General features: G+C 32.7%; 3 protein-coding genes across 9 annotated transcripts in view; 1 reads left to right on the plus strand and 2 right to left on the minus strand.

Annotated features, from left to right (window-relative positions):
• Positions 1 to 3070: 3070 nt before the first annotated feature.
• Positions 3071 to 5475, minus strand: LOC114254413 (nuclear protein 1). Of its 2 annotated transcripts, none has more exons than XM_028190633.2 (2): positions 5084 to 5475; positions 3071 to 4057 (listed from the first exon to the last, which is right to left on the minus strand). In XM_028190633.2, exon 1 carries the CDS (start codon positions 5323 to 5325, stop codon positions 5116 to 5118), a length of 210 nt encoding a protein of 69 aa, XP_028046434.1. In that variant the 5' UTR covers positions 5326 to 5475; the 3' UTR covers positions 3071 to 4057; positions 5084 to 5115. The 2 variants fall into 2 exon arrangements, with proteins under 2 accessions (XP_028046434.1, XP_028046433.1); XM_028190632.2 differs by having other exon boundaries at positions 5114 to 5465.
• Positions 5476 to 5478: 3 nt separating this feature from the next.
• Positions 5479 to 21120, plus strand: part of LOC105837351 (phytanoyl-CoA dioxygenase, peroxisomal) — a 54277-nt gene continuing 38635 nt past the window's right edge. Inside the window, exons 1-3 of one of the 6 annotated variants that reach the window (XM_028190627.2) lie at positions 5818 to 6060; positions 6127 to 6201; positions 6371 to 6462. The gene's annotated coding sequence lies outside the window, so the exon portion shown is untranslated. Of the gene's footprint in view, positions 5616 to 5817; positions 6061 to 6126; positions 6202 to 6370; positions 6463 to 15422; positions 15444 to 18021; positions 18162 to 20029; positions 20161 to 21120 lie in introns of those variants that run through there. The other 5 variants (XM_028190628.2, XM_012682050.3, XM_012682053.3 and 2 more) reach the window with 5 other exon arrangements.
• Positions 9825 to 20144, minus strand: LOC105837349 (scoloptoxin SSD14). The gene is made up of 10 exons (XM_028190626.2): positions 20006 to 20144; positions 19721 to 19917; positions 14958 to 15197; positions 14295 to 14518; positions 14027 to 14219; positions 13680 to 13880; positions 13347 to 13596; positions 13068 to 13261; positions 12744 to 12984; positions 9825 to 12245 (listed from the first exon to the last, which is right to left on the minus strand). Exons 1-10 carry the CDS (start codon positions 20033 to 20035, stop codon positions 11982 to 11984), a joined length of 2034 nt encoding a protein of 677 aa, XP_028046427.2. The 5' UTR covers positions 20036 to 20144; the 3' UTR covers positions 9825 to 11981.

Consider the following 21120-nt stretch of genomic DNA (forward strand, 5'->3'; position numbering starts at 1 on the left):
GTACTATGTCAATCTATCGGTTTTGTATCAAAGTAATGTTTTTTAATAAGACGAGCAATCTCGACATGTTTGTCTTTGGGAATAGTCCTTTCTAAAAAAGGACATGGCATCGATACTCGCATCTCTCGAAGTATTGTTTTCGCTTTTCCGCGATGCCGATTAAACGTGTGTGAAGTTAACATTTCAAAGTTTAGCATCTCATAAGAATACTGCAGAATTACTTGCATCCAGCATAGTTTTACAGTTCTTGATAGGTTTCAACAATAGTTCCGTTGAATTAACTATTTTAATTAAATTTTTATAAATGAGATGCTAACTTCCAAAATCACATAATAGCATCTCACCGTATTTCGAATATACGACCACAGAGAAGACTAAATCTATAAAGTTCTATCGTTTAGAGACGTCCTATCAATAGTTCTGATAATTAAATTAATAAAAAAATAATTTTTTGTTACAAAACATACGTATATATTTTTGTTACAAAACATACGTGTACGTCTGCGCACGTGGATTTGGTGTAACTGGCATCTCAGATAGACAAAATTAATTACTTTAAAAATTTTAAAAGTATTTTTCAACAACTATCTAGATGGAAAACTTATATTTATAGGTCTAGACATTAGATGCTGGTTGAATATCGACAGTTCTATTTCTTTTAACGCAGTTCCCATATAGATACGGACGCGTACAATAATTTTCTAAAGAGTTCCGGTGATATAATTAATTAAAACATTTTTTAAACAATTATTTTGCTTGAAAAACTTGACTTTTAAGGACTAAACGTGAAATGCTGTTCAAATATCGACAGATCTATTTATTTTAACGCAGTTTTCATATAGTTCTGGACGCGTACAATAGTTTTTTAAAAAGTTACGGTGTTATAATTAATTGAAACATTCTTTAAACAATTATTTTGTTCGGAAAACTTGAATTTTGAAGGCTACACGTGAAGTGCTAGTCGAATATTGACAAATTTATTTATTTTAACGCAGTTTTCATATAGTTCCGGACGCGTACAATAATTTTCTAAAGAGTTCCGGTGATATAATTAATTAAAACATTTTTTAAACAATTATTTTGCTTGAAAAACTTGACTTTTAAGGACTAAACGTGAAATGCTGTTCAAATATCGACAGATCTATTTATTTTAACGCAGTTTTCATATAGTTCCGAACGCGTACAATAAGTTTCTAAAGAGTTCCGGTGATATAATTAATTGAAACATTTTTTGAACAATTATTTTGCCTGGAAAACTTGAATTTTGAGGGCTAGACGTGAGATGCTGTTCAAATATCGACAGTTCTATTTTTTTTAACGCAATTCTTATATAGTTTCGGAAGCGTACAATAGATTTCTAAAAATTTCCGGTGATATAATTAATTAAAACATTATTTAAACAATTATTTTGCCCGGAAAACTTGAATTTTGAGGGCTAGACATGAGATGCTGGTCGAATATCGACATTTCTATTTCTTTTAACGCAGTTCTCATATAGTTCCGGACGCGTACAATAAGTTTCTATAGAGTTCCGGTGATATAATTAATTGAAACATTTTTTAAACATATTGTTGTCGTATATTCGAAATACGGTGAGATGCTATTATGTGATTTTGGAAGTTAGCATCTCATTTATAAAAATTTATTTAAAATACGTAATTCAACGTAACTATTGTTGAAACTTATCAAGAACTGTAGAACTATGCTGGATGCAAGTTATTCTGCAGTATTTTTTGAGATGCTAAACTTTGAGATGCTAACTTCACACACGTTTAATCGGCATCGCGGAAAAGCGACAACAATACTTCGAGAGATGCGAGTATCGATGCCATGCCCTTTTTTAGAAAAGATAATTATTATTGCAATTGTTATTTTTAAAAAGTAAAAAACTAAATAGCGCGCGCGTAGCGCGCGCCTGTGTTGTTTAAGTATAATTAAAATCAAGAAAGTGCGAGGTTATCCTAATTGTCGTTCAGCAGTTTGAGATTTTCATTGTCGGCGATAAACTCTATAAGTAATTATACTAAATGGGTTAAAAAAAGTTTTTTTTTTATTCTCTGCGTTATTTTACCATCAGCTACAGGATAAAAGTCTTCTTTATTCGTTATTCCTATAATTCAGGGTACATTCTGAACATTTCTGCTATTTATGATTTCAACAGGCGTTTTATCTATGAAAGGTGCTTCAGTGCTAAATCTCTTTACTATTGAACCAAAACTTGGACTTCAGTTACATCAAGACGTTTTTATTTGACGAATGTATGCATTAATACACACATTAGATAAAATTTATCAACATAATATTCCTGAGAGACATATTGTATCAACGTTGTACAATAATGGTATTATAAATTGGTAAAAATTTGTTTTGTCAAAATAAAATTTTTTAATATTGTTTGTTAAAAATGAGAAATCTAAATTTAAATAATAAAAATTCTACAATTAGAAAAGTTTTATTTAAGATGTAACTGTGCTCAATGTAATTTTGTTGCAATATCACTGAATTATAATTTAATAAAAATAATTATAATCATGGATTAGTTATATTTCTAATGTTTAATACTATACATTATATATATACATATATATAATATTTGTATTAATTTTCTATTTAATTATTAAATTATACATATTTTTAAATTTAACTGTACAAATATATCTAAGGCATATTTTATATTTTTTTAAACTATACTTAATATATATAAGATACTATATAGCTGGTACTCAATTAGCATAATTTTTTTATATTTAAGGCAGGCAGTAAAATATTACAAGCCATTTTAACATCCTAAAACTTAACGAGTCTCAAAAAAAAAAAAAAAAAAAAAAAAATGTATCGGCCTTTTTTTATTATTATTTGCTAAAACCAGTATTTGATTTGTGTATCGTTATCGTTTTAAATAAAATATATTATTTAAATCTAGTTTGTCGTTACATAATTATATTTACGTAGGCACATACATGAATAACATAAAATGATAATTAAATACACAGATAATTAAATCAAGATAATTATAGAGAATAGGAGGTAAGAAGAGATAAGTAGAATAAGAGATAAGAAAACAACGGAATTTTTATAAGCAAAAAAGTATATTCTTTCGTTAATTAGAAATCTTTATTTCACATTTCTTCTTTCAATATGTATAATCATACATGATGTTCATGTCAATACAAGATAATCCCCTAATCTACAATAAAGAATTTAAGCTTTAAGCCATAAGAAACCGACCAATCACAGTAGTTTTTTATAACAATACTTAGTTACGATTGGTCAATTTCTTACGGCTTAAAGCTTAAATCTTTATTGTAGACAAGGCCAATGTATTTTCTCGCGCAAAAAACTTAAGAAATATATTACGCTATTCTAAATTAACAGTATCATTGATTACAACATGCAGGCGATCTGTATTGATCGAACATCAACATCGTATTCTCAAATTAATTCGAATTGATCAGTTCAGCCTTCTTTATAAATATGTTTTTCACAATATGCCACGGTAAAGTATCGCTCGTTATGATAAGGAACTGATAGCGAAGTTTATCATTCAATCGTTACTCCTTTCAACAACTGCTCTTTGTTGCGATGTATACGAAAACATAAATATTAGAAGACTTCAATTAATTGATTCACCTATCGTTTATTATATAAATCATGAATTTTTCGAACATTGCTTATCAACAAATTTGCTTAACAACACACGCAAAAATTAATGTAGTATCACCACACATTATCCTATATAAAGAAAAAAGGAAAAAAAAGAAAACAATGTCATGTGAATTCCAGATTCACGCATAAGTAACCGAAGTGCGACATACGTTATTTTGTACTTTTATACATAACGTGATTGTTCGCGTGCTTTTGACATAAATGATAATAATGAGACACGAACTATCGTGCTGATCTTATGTTAGATGAGAATCTATGATACTAAATACATTTTAGACAGTAAAAAAAAGAATATATATATTTTTTTATTTCAGACGCCTTAGGGGGGAGGTAAGTCCTGTAAGATGAGATCCAATTTGACACCGGCAGCGAAAATAGGAACGTTTATGATCTGAAACAAAAATTGAATTAATGCGATTGGAGAAGAGAATTTGGGTATCGCGGAATATAGCGAAACTGCGGAATACTGCGTGTTACATAATATCAAGAGAAAGATAAATAAACACGCTCGTGTGTGGCGTCGTGTGAGTCACATCGTGTGAAGATAGTCTGTGTTGATAGAGAAAGTAAGACGCAATGTACGTTGCGCGTCTTTTTCGCGATAATTCGTGAAATGAAGGAGAAAACATTTGATTCATTTGAAGTGGAATGAGCGAATACAATAGCAAAAAATTAGACTAATTTTTATCTATCATTGTTAGCTATCTCTCCGAATTGAGCATATTTAAAAGCAGTGTTGTCAAATGATTGAAAGTAATTTCTACGTGCAGTTAATAAACTTGAATTTATTAAAACTGTCAGACACGAAAATTTTATACTTACTATTTGTAATTTCTGTATCCTTACAGATAAATATGATCGAGATATTTGCATTTAAGAAATATTAAAAAATTTTAAATAAATTAAAAATATTCACCTAACTTCACGTATAGCAACCTTCACTGTGAGCGAGGTAAAGCAAAAGAAATTGCGTCGTTTTTGCTCGAGAATAAAAGCGACTGCGGAATGTTGAAGCTAAACGATAATGCGATAAGAAAGAAATAGAGCTGCTCTCATTTTTTCCATTACAGATATACAATGGAATATACAATATAGAATATATTTAAATTCTCTCGAACGATTATCGACATTGAAATTATCAAATTATCGGGATCGAATTCATCGAATCGATGCCGCTTTCGACGTGAAGTTTGGAGCGATCGAGCGTTTGCACAGTTTGCAGTGTTCGCACCGTTTGCAGGCGCTCGAGCTGAGGCCGAGGCTAAAGTTTCGCTCGTATTGCGAGAAGAAGACGGAATAAGGTCATTCTCTACGTTATTGCGGAACGCGGCCTTCAAGAAAATCGCATTATTCTTACTCGGGAACAAAAGCAAATTGATTACATCTGATTATATTGATAATGCAAGCATGTGCGTACGAGTAGAATCGAGTTGGAGCGAGGTCTAACCTCTACACCTTGCCCTTGCTCGTCTGCCGTTTGTTGTGCTCGGTGTTCATCAGCTTGGTGAGAATCTTTCTGGAATGGCCGCTCGGGTCGAAGTGATTCGTGTGCGCGACAGCTTCGCGTTTGCTTCTCTGCTTGCCGCCGTGAGCGGTGAAGATATGCTTGTCGAAGTCGTAGTTGAAGTGCTCGTACTCGTCGACGTGCGCCTCGGACATAGTTCACGAGATTTCGAGTTCTCGGGGACACTTGCGAAAAGGATGTCGCGGCGCGACGAAGATTACAAGGAATAACAGTAGCTCGTAGAACGGCTCGACTGAGAAGATCGATTCGACGCACTGGTCGCGCGGAGTTTGCCGACTCGGTTTATATACGGCAAACAAGGTTTGTGAGCGGCCTACAACCTACGCATGCGTATACCGGCGACCAGCGATGCCGGCGCACCAGGACCAGGTCCCAGCGTCGCACGTCTTCACCGACAAATGATCCCTAAGCAGTAAACGGCCCGGTACGAATTTTATGTATAATATTTTTTTCTTCAAATTTGCACGGAAAAAAGAGAGAGAAAGAGAGGGAGAGAGAGAGAGAAAGAGAGAGAGAGAGAGAGAGAGAGAGAGAGAGAGAGAGAGAGAGAGAGAGAGAGAGAGAGAGAGAGAGAGAGAGAGAAAGAAATAGAAAGAGGGAGAGAGAGAAAAAATGGAATGTCCTCTATCGCGCAACTGCGCAGTATCTGCGCGTCAACCTTCGCGGCGTCGATCACGTCGATGCCGCGACACTGATAACGTATCGAGAAGTTTCTTTTTCGACCTGTCTTTTTCGTAAAATTATGCAATTTTTGTTATGAACTCCGATTATCCGTATCAGAGTCACAAAAAGAGAAGTAAATAAATCGCGAGGCAAACAAGTTTCATCGCACGATGTTACAATATTACAGCAACATAATTTAGCGAAACGTCAGTAGAGTTTTGCGATACATATTGCAGATATTTCCTCGGGCGTTAAGCCATTTCTCTATATAGTATTTCAGCCTGCCGCTTTTTTGACCGAACCTCTGGCTCTTCGGCAAAGACTTGTTTTACAAAAAAATATAAGAGGTTATACAAATTATAGGAATCTTATAGACGGCACGCTAATCTATACAATCAAATGATATGATATGAGACAATCTTTTGTGTCAAATATTTTTACTGTGGTTTTCTTTTCCTTTTCAAAAATATCAATCTCCGATGGAATACTGGTCGAACGGTGGCAACTGTGTAAAAGTTCTTAAGGCCGAAAGTAATCAGACAGCTGGCAACATTGCGAGAGTAACACTGTGAGAGCCGCATATCAAGATGCGTCATTGAGGCTTGAATGTGAGTATTCAGCTGTAATTTCTCAAAAAACTTTAAGGCAACTCCGACCAAATCTCTTTGTCAACTTGATGATAAGCTTTTTAAGTACCATCTGTTTGTTAATTATTTTTGACATAGACATAATTATTATTAATGTTTTACTTTTCAATGTACGAAAAAGAAGATGAAAGACAACAAATTATTTAATTAGGAGTATTGCATATATTTGCATAATTTTGTTTTAAAAGATTCTGATTGAATTAATTAACTACACACTCAGAGCTTGGTCGAAGTCATCCTTAATCTCTTATTTTGCATATTTTATTAGGCTGGCTTATCAGTATGTGAGTCGGATAGAGTTTGTATCTATCGATAACAACGTTCTCTCTCTCTCTCTCTCTCTCTCTCTCTCTCTCTCTCTCTCTCTCCTCGGGCGCTCTCTCTCCCTCTCCTCATCCTCTCTCTCTCTCTCTCTCTCTCTCTCTCTCTCTCTCTCTCTCTCTCTCTTCTCTCTCTCTCTCTCTCTCTCTCTCTCTCTTCTCCTCTCCTCTCTCCTCTCTCTCTCTCTCTCTCTCTCTTCTCTCTCTCTCTCTCTCTCCCCCTCCATATATATATAGAGGGAGATGTAATCTGTATATACGAACCAGATACAAATTGTGAATATGTAGGTAAATTTAATGAGAAATCATTGAACGACACAATGTTCTTTGACGTAATCGAGTATTCGAAAACTCAACAAAGTTTTAAAGTTATCGCATGAAACTCTCTACGAAGACGGTTCTCTTCATAGCGCTTCGCCCTCTCGTGGCGATTGCCTCAGTAGTAATTACCCACATACTTAATCTATACATTTGAGCCGACCTAGTAAATTCTAACACGTAAATTCATCCGACGCTCAAGTGCATTGCCTTCTACAGAGTTCCACAGAGCGTGTGTTTCCAGCGCCGGATAAGCCGCACATCAGTGTGTTGTCATTATATATACAGAGTGCGTTTGATTTCTGAAGGCAGCTCTTTTGTTCAAAGCGATATATTTTATCTTGTCAAGTGCTCGAAGAAACACATTGAGAAATCGCGCAGTTACCCTGTTGCGTCAAGTTAGACAAATTTGTAAAAATGAAAGGAATAGAATGAAAAAAGTAGGAACAGATTAACTTACACTTGGAGAAAAGTATTTGATGTCTGTAACTACAATTAAATATTAAATATTAAAATAAGTATGATTAAGAGCTCTTTTTTTATAATTATTCTATAATATTAGTAATAATAACTTAGAATGTTCTACACTGACAAAAAATAATTATAATTTTTATTTTCGGTGCTACAAATATATTTAAATTATAATAATTACAATCATTTTTTGTCAATATAACACATTATGTATTATTATTAGTAACATCATAACTGTAATAATTATTAAAAGTTCTAATTATAATTAATTTTACATAATTAGACTCACAAATACTAAGTTTTTTTCTCACTGTACAATTAACGAAATACTAACAACGTATATACTGCCAATAGGACAAGTGTACAAGGTATTCTAATCGTTCGCAGATAAAAAATGACATTTTCAATCTATCTTGCTGAGGTGCGGCAGGACGCTCGTCGTAACGGGAACGTAAACAACTCGAGAAATGTTTTGCTGTTACATTCACCGAGCTGAATATGGATATTACCGCGCGACGCTGTAAAAGAAAGAAGATATCACGCATTAACACACGCGCAATCAATCGAGTTTGTTTCTACGTCGTACGACATTGCGAAGCGAAGCTATTGAAGCATGAAAAGACGCGTCACACCACCGACAAAATTTTTTAATTGAATAATTTCATTTTTTTTTTCTCTCTTTTGTCTTGTTCGCGATCTATCGCAAGAATCTAACGACATTTTCTCTCGTCGACATTAGCGTGTTACAATAAAATCTTAAAAAATGTCACGATGAGGACAGCAATAATTTGATAAACAATATTCTCTTGATATCATATTCCATTTGCTGTTTATGAGAAAATTTGATACATTTGCAGAAAGACCATAATTCGCTACCACGAGCACTGAGTTTGATATAATAATAAGTAATACTGAATGAAATAATTCGGTTAAATTAAAAATAATTTTATCTTCTAAATATTTAGTAAGCGATTAGATATGTTTGATAATATTTATGTTGATTATTTAGAAAAGAATTTAATAGACATTTCACTCAACACACATTTGGTATTACGAAATTCTTTCTTCAGTATGTTTTCGCAGCGTGACTGAATACATATAATATTTATTCAAGCTGATTTCACTGATGTTAATTAACAATACAAACAGACATTTTATATTTGAATATTAATATTTTGATTCCATGTACAATGTCCCCATATAATGTTGCGTCGTTTCTCAGGTGTTATAATTAAATGTCGCGCTTGATGAATCCGGCATATCGTTTATATTCAAAACATTGAATTCCTCTTTCGACGCAATTTTATTTTCAAGGTTGAGCATGATATGGACAAGCGGATTAAGCGCCAAATACGTGCTCCTTTTTGTGTATTCTTTCCGCGGACACGAGGCAACGTTAATTATAGCTTATAGAGGATATGTGCTATCCGCTAAGTCAGCAGATGACAAAGTCCGGCCACAACTTCTTTTTCCTTTATCTTTTTCACTTTTGCATGGCGTTTATAAAAGTGTTGTGAGAAGGAAATCGCGTTCGATCAAAATTTGAAGGACAACGACGATCGGTTGAAAGGAAATCAGACACGAATGTCTAGTACCGTTAATCAATTTGATCCTGATGGTTGACATTAAGTCAGTCTAGTCTGCTCTCGAATTGGCGATGGCGACTAGCTGAGAATTCTCCTGGGCAGACTTTGGGGAAACAGGTTTTCGCCGAGTTGTAGGGGAAATGCTAATGCAATGCCTTATATTTGTATGCCATTTTGGCGTAGGAAGCTTCATTATTTCATAGCAAGAAAAGATTAGAAGGAGAAGGAACATATATTAACATACAAGAGTATAAAGAGTAATTTTCAGAGTGCTGTAAAATGATTATTATTAAAATTTGTTTTTATTGAGTAAGAAGATTGTAAAAAATGTCACCAGTGAAACATTCTTATATAATATTTTATAATATTATAATGTTTATGAGAATTTTTCAATTTATGAAGATTTTCGGGAAAAAGTCCTTAGCTCTTTTTGAAAGTTTATAAATTTTTTTCGAAAATTATAGAATGAGAAATTAGAAATCTTAGAACTTTTAGAATATTTCAGAATTTATATCACATTAAAAGATTTCAAAAAATGATATACTTTCGCACTTCTAAAAAATGTTTCAATTTATATTTTAAATTAAGAATTTTCCTAAAAAGTTATTATACAGAAAAATTATATAAAGAATTTTAAAAAATTTTATTACTCATGAGTTATAATAAAAAAGTTTGTTACAGAATTTTACAGAGAGAGTAGTCTAGAATATGTGACTACGGAAATTGAGGTCTGGTACATGATATGGAATAGGTTAAAAGAGGAAATAAATCACGACAATGCCATCAAGGGTTTATACCTATAAAAAGTACGGCAAGGTTGTAAGTTTTCAATAAGTGTCACGTCTACGAAACACTGTACAGCTGCGCTAAGAATTCGAATTGTACGAAATTATATCAATTATACGAGTGAAAAAAATGCATATCTTGTACTTACAGTGTTAGATATAAACCTCATTTGCATTAGTAAATATCACGAAAGTACAAGAGACGATAATAAATTGAAAATAATATGGAATATAATATGGATATGCATGGTATTGGAAAAAACAATGCAAGGACAAGGTGTAACCAATAAGCGAGAAAGTATGAAAATTATATTGAACAATAATACTGGTATTACCATTTCACCGTTAACGATATCAAGATTGATCGCATACATACATCGGTGTTATGATAATTATGAGAATCAACGCTGCTTAAACAAAGTTCATTAGCTCATGTAGAAAGTTTATACAGTAAGGTGATGCAAATAAAAAAATATGGTCAAAACTAATTGCATTGTATTATTGTATGTAATTAATATTGAATAATAAAATAAATAAAAATTAATTAAAATACATGTAAATTATGTAAAACATGTGTAAATTATGTAAAATATATATCATATTTTTTGAAAATTCTAATAAAAATATAATTCTTTATTCACTTCAACATTACAGTGCTAAGAAGGGGATTTACAATTTTTCTATCACACACACACACACACACACACACACACACACACACACACACACACACACACACACACACACACACACACACACACACACACACACACACACACACACACACACACACACACACACACACACACACACACACACACACACACACACACACACACACACATCTCCATTCATTTATCCTCCAACTATCCATCTATCTTAACTGATACGTTGCATGGCTTTATTTATATCATATAACATATCCAATCTTATTGCTCCGCTATAATCCTACATTATTTTTATCGCAAGAATTCTACCTATAATAATAAACTTTATTCTCTTCAGTATCTCATGGCCAAGAAGAGAGAGAGAGAGAGAGAGAGAGAGAGAGAGAGAGAGAGAGAGAGAGAGAGAGAGAGAGAGAATCCTACATAAAATACAATATAATCCTATCTAAACATTTTTCTCGCACTATCTTCCTATCGTCACTTTGTGTTACAGTCTTCTTTCTTTCAATCTATATATATATATATAACTATACATCCTTATAACTATTCTCTCTTATACTTTATTTACTAATCTTACTACAAAAACCTTTCCCTTTTTTCCTTCCTCCTTTCTTTCCCTAAACATTCCTTTCACTTTTCTCTACTAAAAATTATTTCTATAAATCCTTAGTCCTAGATTCCGTACCTTGTTAGTTGTCTTTTTTCTTTTCTTTTCCTAGCATGTTTATCATAATATAACATATCTTATTGTACCATTCTAATCGCAAAAACCCTATCTATATTACAATCTAATTAAATAAATTTTCCAGCAACTTTACTCTCCTCTCTTCTCATTCACTTCTATTTTTTCATCCTAAATCTCTAAATACCTACTTAACTCTATCCACGCACTATCACCGCCACATGACCATTCGCTCTCATATCCCCTAACCAAGTCCCAATATTAATAAAAAAAAAAAAAAAATAAGTCATTAACAATAAAGCCTCTCATCAGAGATAACAAAGCTTAAAATTAAGAATATCGTTGAATTCCAATCTAATCTTTTTTTTTAATAGACACAATGATATCTTTTTTAATAAATTTTTTAAATTTTATCTTGTTTGGCTTTATATGCAAAACAATATTTGATACGTCCTTAATTTTATTATTAGTGATACTTATTTTTTCAATATTGATAATATGATTTATATTTTACATAATTTATATGTATTTTAATTTGATTTATTGTTAAATATTAATTAGATAAGTAATACATTGCAATATTAGTTCTACCTACGTTTTTGGTTTTTCTCCTTTATGCGATGGCTGAATCAGTAATTCACGTACGCGAATTAATCGATTCCGTATACATCGCCGCCTTTGCGATAATCAGCGTTTGCAAAAATCGTGGAATTTTCATACAGTATGACGCAGACTACGCTACCGCGAGTTCTGTAGCGCGTTGTGGCATGTCCCAAGTTTTTCAAACCATCGATCACCTGCTTAGGAATCCCATATTCGTAAGAGATTTCCGGCGGAAATAGCTGGTGATGTATTCTCGCCGAATCTACCGCTTCCTTAACTGTCTGCTTCATCCAAAGTATCTTCGCGGTTATCTAAAGGCACAATACATGTCTATCGTCAATAAAACTGTCTATTGCTTTGTCAATGTTCCTCGAAAAAAAAAATTCTCATAATATCTTATATTTAAAATTTTTTAAAATATTTTACATTTATATAAAGATTTTAAGATATTTCATAATTTTTGTGTTTTTGATTTGGAAATCTTACCTTAGAACATTTCAAAATTTATATATAAAAAAATCTAGAAGAGATGTAGATTTTTTTCTACTTTTCTAAAAGATGATCTATTCTTAATTTATATAAATTATTCATATTTAATTTATATAAATTAATCTTAATTCATATAAATAAATCGGAGAAGTTTAAAAAAAATATTATATAGAAATTTTGAAAAATTTTAAAATCTATGTATAAATAATATAAATTGTGAAAAATTATATGAAGAAAATTCTGAAGTAATTCGAAATTATTACTACAGGTACATAAAAAAAAATTGAATGTGATTATTAGACATTTAAAATGTTACTGACTTGCGACACCGCGGTCGTAATTTTCGTCCCACCGGCGGCACCCATAACCATCTTGACGTCACCGTGTCGATCGACCAGAACGGACGGCGCCATCGAGGACAATGGTTGCTTTTTAGGTGCGATATAATTGTTAGGGTATGGCGGCATATTGAAGAAATTGAATTGCGACGGAATGCTAAAGTCGTTCATGCCATTATTTAACAAAATGCCGGTTTTTTTGCTGACAATTCCGCTTCCAAAACTACAAAGTTATTAGATTGAAAGTGTACAAAAAATAGTTTAACGATCCGCGAATGATGCATCTTTAGGCGTAAGTGCGCTTACTAAAAGTTGATACTGCTAGTAACCGATACTGCATCGCCATTCTGTGCCAGTACCGATATGTGTGCGGTACCGTGGTCTTCGACATTAGCATAGGTAGGAGAGCCGTAGTGCCGTGGATCTTGCCACGTTTTCGTATCATCTATTTTTTTTCGTATCACCCGCGCGTAGCTCTTCGATGTTAAATTTCTGGTTATCTTCAAAGAGATTGAAATAGTACGGTTATTGATCGGAATAAACTCAATAATGTTAAAAAGAAAGGAGATTGTTCAGTATATTTACTTCAGTCATATCGACAAAAGATCCGTCACCCAGATTCGTTTTTAATGCGAATGCGTATTTAAACGTCTCTATCATTCTGTGATATGTAAGGATGGTCGAATTAAAATCGGCTATGCTGGCCGGTGTGAAGCCATAATCGTCAAAGACATTGAGAATAAACGAGAGAAGAGCTCCTCCACCGGGTAATCCCGTAGTCAAGAGTTTTATACCATTCGAAAGATTTGTCTGCATTGGTTGGTCCCACGAAACTCTGTAGACAAAGATAAGAAGGACATATACGTTTTTAATAACGCGTTTCTTTTGTCACTCAGCGAACAATTATTATCCGAATACCTGTACTCATTAAGGTCCTTCATTGTTATGATTCCTCCTTGTTCCTGTAAATCGTTGACGAGAAGTTGTCCAATCGTACCATTATAAAATTCAGTCACATTTCTCTCGGCAATAACTCGCAGCGTTTCACAAAGCGCGCAAGGTTTAATTACTGAGCCTGGCTTGCGAAATTCATTGGTCATAGGATCGACAAATAGTTCTCTAAAAAGTTAACGATAGTACGTTATACGACATTTTGACAAAAATAGTATTTAATTCAAGGAATTAGTTTAAATTTGATTCTTTGATGTTTAATAATGAATAAATATTTCACTATGCGTGATTGTTTATGTTTGGCAAGTTCTTACCTTAAAGTTGGATCGTTATAAATGTTTTTCTTATTATATGCAAAACCGTCATATTGCACTAGTGTCAGGACATAGCCTTTTTCGCAGAGCTCGATGCTAGGCTTGAACAAATCCGTCCATGGCAATCTACCAAATCGTTGATGAGCTTCCCAGTAACCGGCCAGTTCACCGGGCACAGCAATCGACAGTGCGCCTGTCGATTAAAATCCGTCAGCGTTAGATATCTTTTTATATGAAGTATTTATTCATCAAAAATATCAAGATTCACCTAACGGAGATGTATTTTGGGGTTTGCCATTGTACATCGTAGAATTCGCGGCCAAAGGTGCGCGGTCCTTTGCGTTGAGAATAAACGCCCGACGCGTGGATCTTTGATAAATTGTCATCAGAAATCCACCACCGAGGCCTAGACTTTGCATGTTCACGAGTCCGTTGCATATTAATGCGGCCAGCGCAGCATCCACCGCCGACCCATTTCTTTCTAAAATTGATCTGAAAATTCGGCAAATCAGACATATTTATTGCGTCTCTTATGTCAAATAATTATGAATTAATCCTTAACCGATATCTTGAGATCATCAGTAAACTTGTGTAATTTTTAGTTTTTTCTAAAAACTGGCATTGCTTGAATTTTATTCAGTTGGCAATTGAATAAAAATCCAAGTAATGTCTTTGTTTTTAACAAATCTGAACAAATAACTTTTATCTAATAAAATAAAAACTGTCAATTATCTATTTTACTTATTTTTTAGCTTTTTTGTAAGTACAATAAAATTATTACAAAGAAATTGAACCAAATTTTGTATTTATTTTATTGCTAGCTTAAAATATATTGGGATCGCTGACTCTATGACATCTTGTATGCAATAAAAAAAGATTATACTATATATATATATATAAAATTAAAAAATAACGTTTTTGATATACATACTTGCCAATAACAGCGCATGGTGCTCCGTCTGCGCAAACGGCACCGCGTTTGAAAGTTCTCAATTTACTCCACGATGGTGGCTGAAAGTTTTCTGGATCGGGCGGTACTAAAAATTCATTTTTATTTTGCGAGTCTGACGTACCGCTGCGTGCATGCACACTTAGACCAATAATTATAGCGATTATCAACGCGGCTACAACAGCGCCGATTATGATAATGTGTTGCACGCGAAAATGCGTTCTGAAAAAGAACAATAATATATTGATAAACACAGCACTCAAGTCGGATCAAAGTTATCACTTTCATAAACGTAAACATGTAGTTATCGTACGAGATAATGATTTCTAACAACCTTGTTATTTTATACTTGTGGTTATATTACTCCTTTCTTGCACAACTTTCTCTCATTATATGCTGAGCCTGTTCAGCTGCCGTTGCAAAGATTTTAACAGTTTAACAACAGTGTTAAAAATTATTATTAATTAAGTAAGTAATTTATAATTTATCGCCTTGAATATTAATTAATTCGACAGCGCTATGACAGCACATGCACTTAACTATCTTTTTTTCTTATATAGTATTTAAATTTTTTTTTTAATAGCAAGAAACGTTATTATTAGTTGTGCATATCAACATTTTAGATTTATGTTAATTTATTTTTGTTGCTATTTTACAGGTATAATGTATAAATAGAAAAATAATGCGTATATAATGTATAGATAGAAAATTAATGATTGCATAAGAACTCCTAATTATTTACATGTGTACATTTATATATTAAAGCATGCCAAATATTTTTTAGTGATAATATTTAACAATAATCATTTAGACTTTTGAAACTGTTATTGCCTTTTATATTAAAATTTTTTATAATTTTATAATTTTTTAAAATTTTTACACGTAATTAGACAGCTCAAATGTATACATTGAGTTATTTTTGTGAGTAATAGAATCATAAAAAATATTTTATATAAAACCTTTTAGAATAAAAGTTATTTTATTTAAAAGATTTACATAATTTATTGAGTTATATAAATCTTTTTAATAAAGTAACAGATTTCAATAACTCAACTTAAATAAAACGTTTGAATTATTTTTTTAAATGTTTTCAATAATAGAGTTTAATTTTTTTAATGGCTTAATATATATAAATTTTTTAAATTACAGTTTTGTATAAATTTATAATAATACATAATAAAGTTTTTTTTTTTTCGCTTATCTTATCAGACGTATAATACTATGGCTACATCTTTTCCCTAAAAGTTGTGAAAGATGGCTAATGTTCATGTTTCAATATTTTGATAATAAAAAAATTATATTAAGTATTTTCTCTTTAATGTCGATAGTTTTACATACTTAAAACTTCAATGGAGTAATATACCAAACGCTATTAAAAAATAATAAAAATAAAAGTTTTTTTGTATTCAAAAAAACTATGGCCATCTTACCCGAGTTTACCCTACGAAAAATTGGAAACATGGAAATATGTAATGGGAATATGTGTTGGGAATCCATTTGCATATATAAAAATAATTTAACGTTTTAATTATTTGAACATTAACAACAGTGTGGTGGATGATGATAAATTATAATAATATTGGACCTCGTGGATATATACGCCCGTGGACCATATTTTGTATATTTTATTTTAAGCATTACTTAATTAAAGCATTTCATACTTTATTATTAAGGGTTAAGAATTAATAATTAAACTTAAGAAAGATTTATTAATTTTGCGCGGTATGCATTTTATTACACTGAAAAAAAATCCTTGGTAAACTTGTGAAATGCATTTAGTAACGATATTGTTGAAATATTTGGTTGTTATAAATAAATATTGTAATAATAACAAAATTATAATAATATTAACAAAACGTTTGGTAATAATTATAAACATTTCGTTATAATTACATAATTTTGTTATAATTATCTTACGTTGGAACTATTTCATTAAAATTTTGGCTAATTTTGACCAAGGCTGGATTATTATAATCAAGTGGTTTTCTTCAGTGTACGTGCGCATGCACGAGTATAACGATGATGAATACAAAAAGTAGAGAATTTGAACAGACTGCATATTGCTGACTGGCTGAAACTAGTCAACAGGTACGAGTGGACCGATACGACGGAACTCTTGTTGTAATAAGTGGCCTGTTCTTTTTAGCTGCACTATTACACTGGTGCAATAAGTTAAAGTAAGACAAGTATATTTTTTCTCATTCTAACTTATTGCATCAGTGCAACAGTGCAGCTAAAAAGAACAAACCAAATGTCTCGTATTAAGCACGTGTTTGGCTGGACGCTTCGTGCTTCCTTGCGCGAGTATGCTCCGCTCGTGATCTCCGGGCTAGCTTCTTCGGGGCTAAGCGGTCAGGACAGGTTTCCTTTGATTTGATTACGCCTTTTCTTGCTCACTAAACACGCTTTATTTATCACAATGCGATCGAGACGAATTAGCCGTGAGACGTTACCAGCACGCGAACTGAACTCGCTCACTCACGCATCGACCTGGGCTACTATTCCGTAACTATACTTACCGACAACTATCTACGTCGTTAAGTGCGCTCGTATTTTGATATATGCAACGATACTTAACGACATCGATAATAGCGGTCCTATAGCGGGATTCTGTAACTCATTATCTCGTCGTTATGTGCTCATGACGACAGTTACGCAGATATTTTATATGGTAAAAAAGCTGCGCAATGACGGTATAACGATACCGATACTTCTTAACGAGTTACAGAATCGCACTACTGTAGTGCAAAACTGTAACTCGTTAAGAGGTATCGGTATCGTTATACAGTTTTTGCGCAGTATGGTAAAAGCTGCGCAACAACAGTATAACGATACTGCCACCTTTTAATGAATTATAGAATTGCACTACTGGAAGCCCCCCCACGCAGAGCGCTTCTAGACGGTACGGCCAATCGGCGTCGGTGTCGCTAGGCTATTCACGTAGAGCCCACCGGAGAGCCCGACGGTTTCTTGAGCAAAGATTTAACAGTAATAATTATTTAACTCTTTATTTAACAAGTGATTGTGGAACGTTATGTGAACTTGTATATGGATGTTAGAAAAATTTTTCCTTGCAATTGGAATAAATTAGCAGTGTAATAAATTAGATGAAATTGATCTTAAAATTTGTCGATAGAGCAAACTATTCCAATTACATTGAAGGTTCTATCATTGCAGCATTGTAAGGTAGGAGGAAGCAATAAATGCATTATTTTATCGATAAAATAAATTTGCTATATTTTATTTAAAAGATTTTCAAAATTTTTATAGATTTTTTAAAAAGATTTTTATCGTTAATTGAGTTTGTATTACCTTACATAGTATTATATGCAAAAGAGTGTTATTTTCGGCAATTTTTATCTAATTCGAACTAAACTTTATTCATTATTTGTATTTATTAATCGCATTATTTATCTTTTCTTCTGTATATTTTTTATATGAAAAGTATTTTAAAAATAGTATGTATTAATTTATTAAATTATTAAAAAATTTCTTATTATACATATATATGCATTGTTTATCGCGTCGATTTTACCGGTTCTTAGCGACTTTTTATAAATTTTTGTTATTTATTTTAATTTATCGAGTATCCTTATTGTTTGTTTTATTATATAATGTCTGATTGCATTATCAGTGGAAAGATTATTTTTTTTATAATGATAATAAATATGTTAAAATTTTAATAAATCAGATTATCTGATGCAGTGTGTGAAAAAATGTCAGATTTAATCTACATTTCGATGAAATTTATGAAAGTTTGGTACTCTTATTTGTTATAATTAAAACGCACGTCCAACTTATATAACATAAAAATAACCATTATGTAAATTATTATTATTTGTCATCAGTTTTTAATTTTTACATTTAAGACCTTTTGAAGACCGTCTATCATGAATTATTTATAAATTTATATTAACATTTTTAAATATCCCGTAGAAAAAAATTATGCAAAAATTACTGCACAAAAAATTACATATTTTTGTGCATGAATTTCTGTAGTTTTTATAGTTTTTTGTACAAAATTTTTGCCTTCAGAATTTTTTGCAGAATATTTTGCAGAATTTTATGTAATGTTTTCTGAAGTTTGTCTTCATTATATTAGACATTATATTAGTCTTGAAATAGATTATGAATATTGATTAAAGTTCATGCGTTATTAAAATGCTGAGTCATTATTATTTCTAAACTTTACGTATTGCATTGCATCGAAACTGTTTTCGCATTGAAATTGTTTCCTTTGGCAATATGAGATTTAAGAAGATTTAAAAGATTTTTTATTTTTTATGTTTAGTTTTTATTTCCTGTATTCTATTATATACAAGATATTTGGTAATAGGTATAGGAGAAAATTTTTGAAGTAGGTAATCCTTAATGACAAAATAAGACGAAAATAAAGAATAATAAAATTACGATTAAAGTTTAGTTATTTAGTTACAAATGTTTAAATATTAATATAAAAAAAGTGCTAAAAGCACGTGAATATTTAAACAATTGTGATTAAAAACAAGGGCGTTAATCACAATTTTGTTAATCCTCCACAGATCTAAGAACTTTGGGATAATCCCATTCGGAACAAAAGCTTTCGTTTTTTAAATTAAAGCTGAAATATTTTTCCAGATGAAATTGATATGTATTATCTGAGCTTTAAAGAAAAATTTTTCAACCGGCAAGCAGAACGGAAAGAATCATATCGTATGGGAATGAGCTCTGTACTTGGTTGACGGCGAACGTATAATGTCACTCACTTGTTTATTTTAAATTTCTCGAGCATTTGTTTCGACCTATCGTGTGAGAAGTGCGAGCCGAGGAGCCAGACGGTCCCGACATCCTCCAAGTCGAGGAACTGGGTCCTTTCGTAGCCGGTACACCGGCGTGCATCATCGGCGCTGGTGTACACGGAGCTCGTACTGGACGAAGGCGAGGAAGCTCTCATGGTTTTTCTCTGCGAAAAGCTCCATTTATTAGTACAATAAATGGAATTTGCCCTCGCGTACTCCGTGCTCGATTAATTCAACATTGATCTCACTCACTCGGAAGACATGTCGTCCGTTTCTCAACATCTACAACCGTACTTCCTTGATCGTGTATCTCTCGACCGGCGCGCGAGAAATTCCACGCCATGTCGCCATTGTCAACTACATCCTGTGCAATGTGAGGCACTATCCGTTCCGTTCCAACCATGAAGGTAATGTTGAGTTCAATCTTTGGCATGAATTGGAGAACGCATGCGTAGAAAAAATTTTCCACGAGAGTAATTATCGAGAGTATTACCAATACGAATAGAAAATAGCACTGCACGATAAAAATAATTACATTTAAAACGTAGCTTCAATATGAGTCCTCAAGAAGCTACATTTGAACATGGGAGAAACATGCCTGTTACGTGTTTTTAGCGGAGTAGAACTGCGAAATGCAACAGCAGACGTATCAGCTGAGCAAGCAAGATCGATGCGAGCCTGCGCAACGATCGCATCAACACTACAGGCCTGTAGCTATTAAATAAATGAACGAGAGTCTTGTGTGCGACTCGAATTTTCAACTATGAAATTAATTTTTATGTTGAAGATAAGAAGATATAAACATTTATGTGAAACTCGGAAAATTTTTGATAGGCATACAACATGTCATACCTTCGTTCCTCCTGCGACTCAAATGTGTACGTTAAAGTGTTCTTCGCCGTCATCTTCTCTGAAGACGTAAATAAAACTTTGATGTAGAATTGCGAATATTCTACGCGCTTGGTCGCGTTTTCCGCTTTTCAGTCGCATGCGAGTGCGTTTCCAGCAAATTCCCACTGGTGCTCGAGTCTAATCGAATCAACGGACTATTTTTTATCTTCCGGACGAACGCACTTGAAATTTTTTGAGTCTATCGAGCGCGAAAAAACTCACGGACGTTGCTAGGCCACTCGAGAAACCGATGGACACAATTTATTCACGAAGAAATGAATGAAAAGCGAAGTTAGAAGCTCGTTTGTTACGTAGTGATGTACATGTACCGGTGGATGCCGTCAAAGTGTGGTAACGGAATAACCGTAGAAGAAGAACGTGCGTGGAAACACGTTTTGGAAACATGAAAGACGAGGATGAAGTCACGTCCATCTTTATCTGAATTGTAGATGTTATACAGAACGTGTGAAACATGT

This window comes from Monomorium pharaonis, chromosome 6, assembly GCF_013373865.1.
Source record: "Monomorium pharaonis isolate MP-MQ-018 chromosome 6, ASM1337386v2, whole genome shotgun sequence".
In the NCBI taxonomy this organism is placed as follows: Eukaryota; Metazoa; Arthropoda; class Insecta; order Hymenoptera; family Formicidae; genus Monomorium; species Monomorium pharaonis.

Excerpts from the sequence above, each read along its gene's own strand:
- LOC105837349 (XM_028190626.2), bottom strand. The coding sequence starts at position 20,035 with ATGTTGAGAAACGGACGACATGTCTTCCGA. Across the intron at positions 14,519-14,957 it reads CCATGCGCTGTTATTGGCAA|ATCAATTTTAGAAAGAAATG; the intron begins GTATGTATATCA and ends CCGAATTTTCAG. Across the intron at positions 14,220-14,294 it reads CCAAAATACATCTCCGTTAG|GCGCACTGTCGATTGCTGTG; the intron begins GTGAATCTTGAT and ends TTTAATCGACAG.
- LOC114254413 (XM_028190633.2), bottom strand. The coding sequence starts at position 5,325 with ATGTCCGAGGCGCACGTCGACGAGTACGAGCACTTCAACTACGACTTC.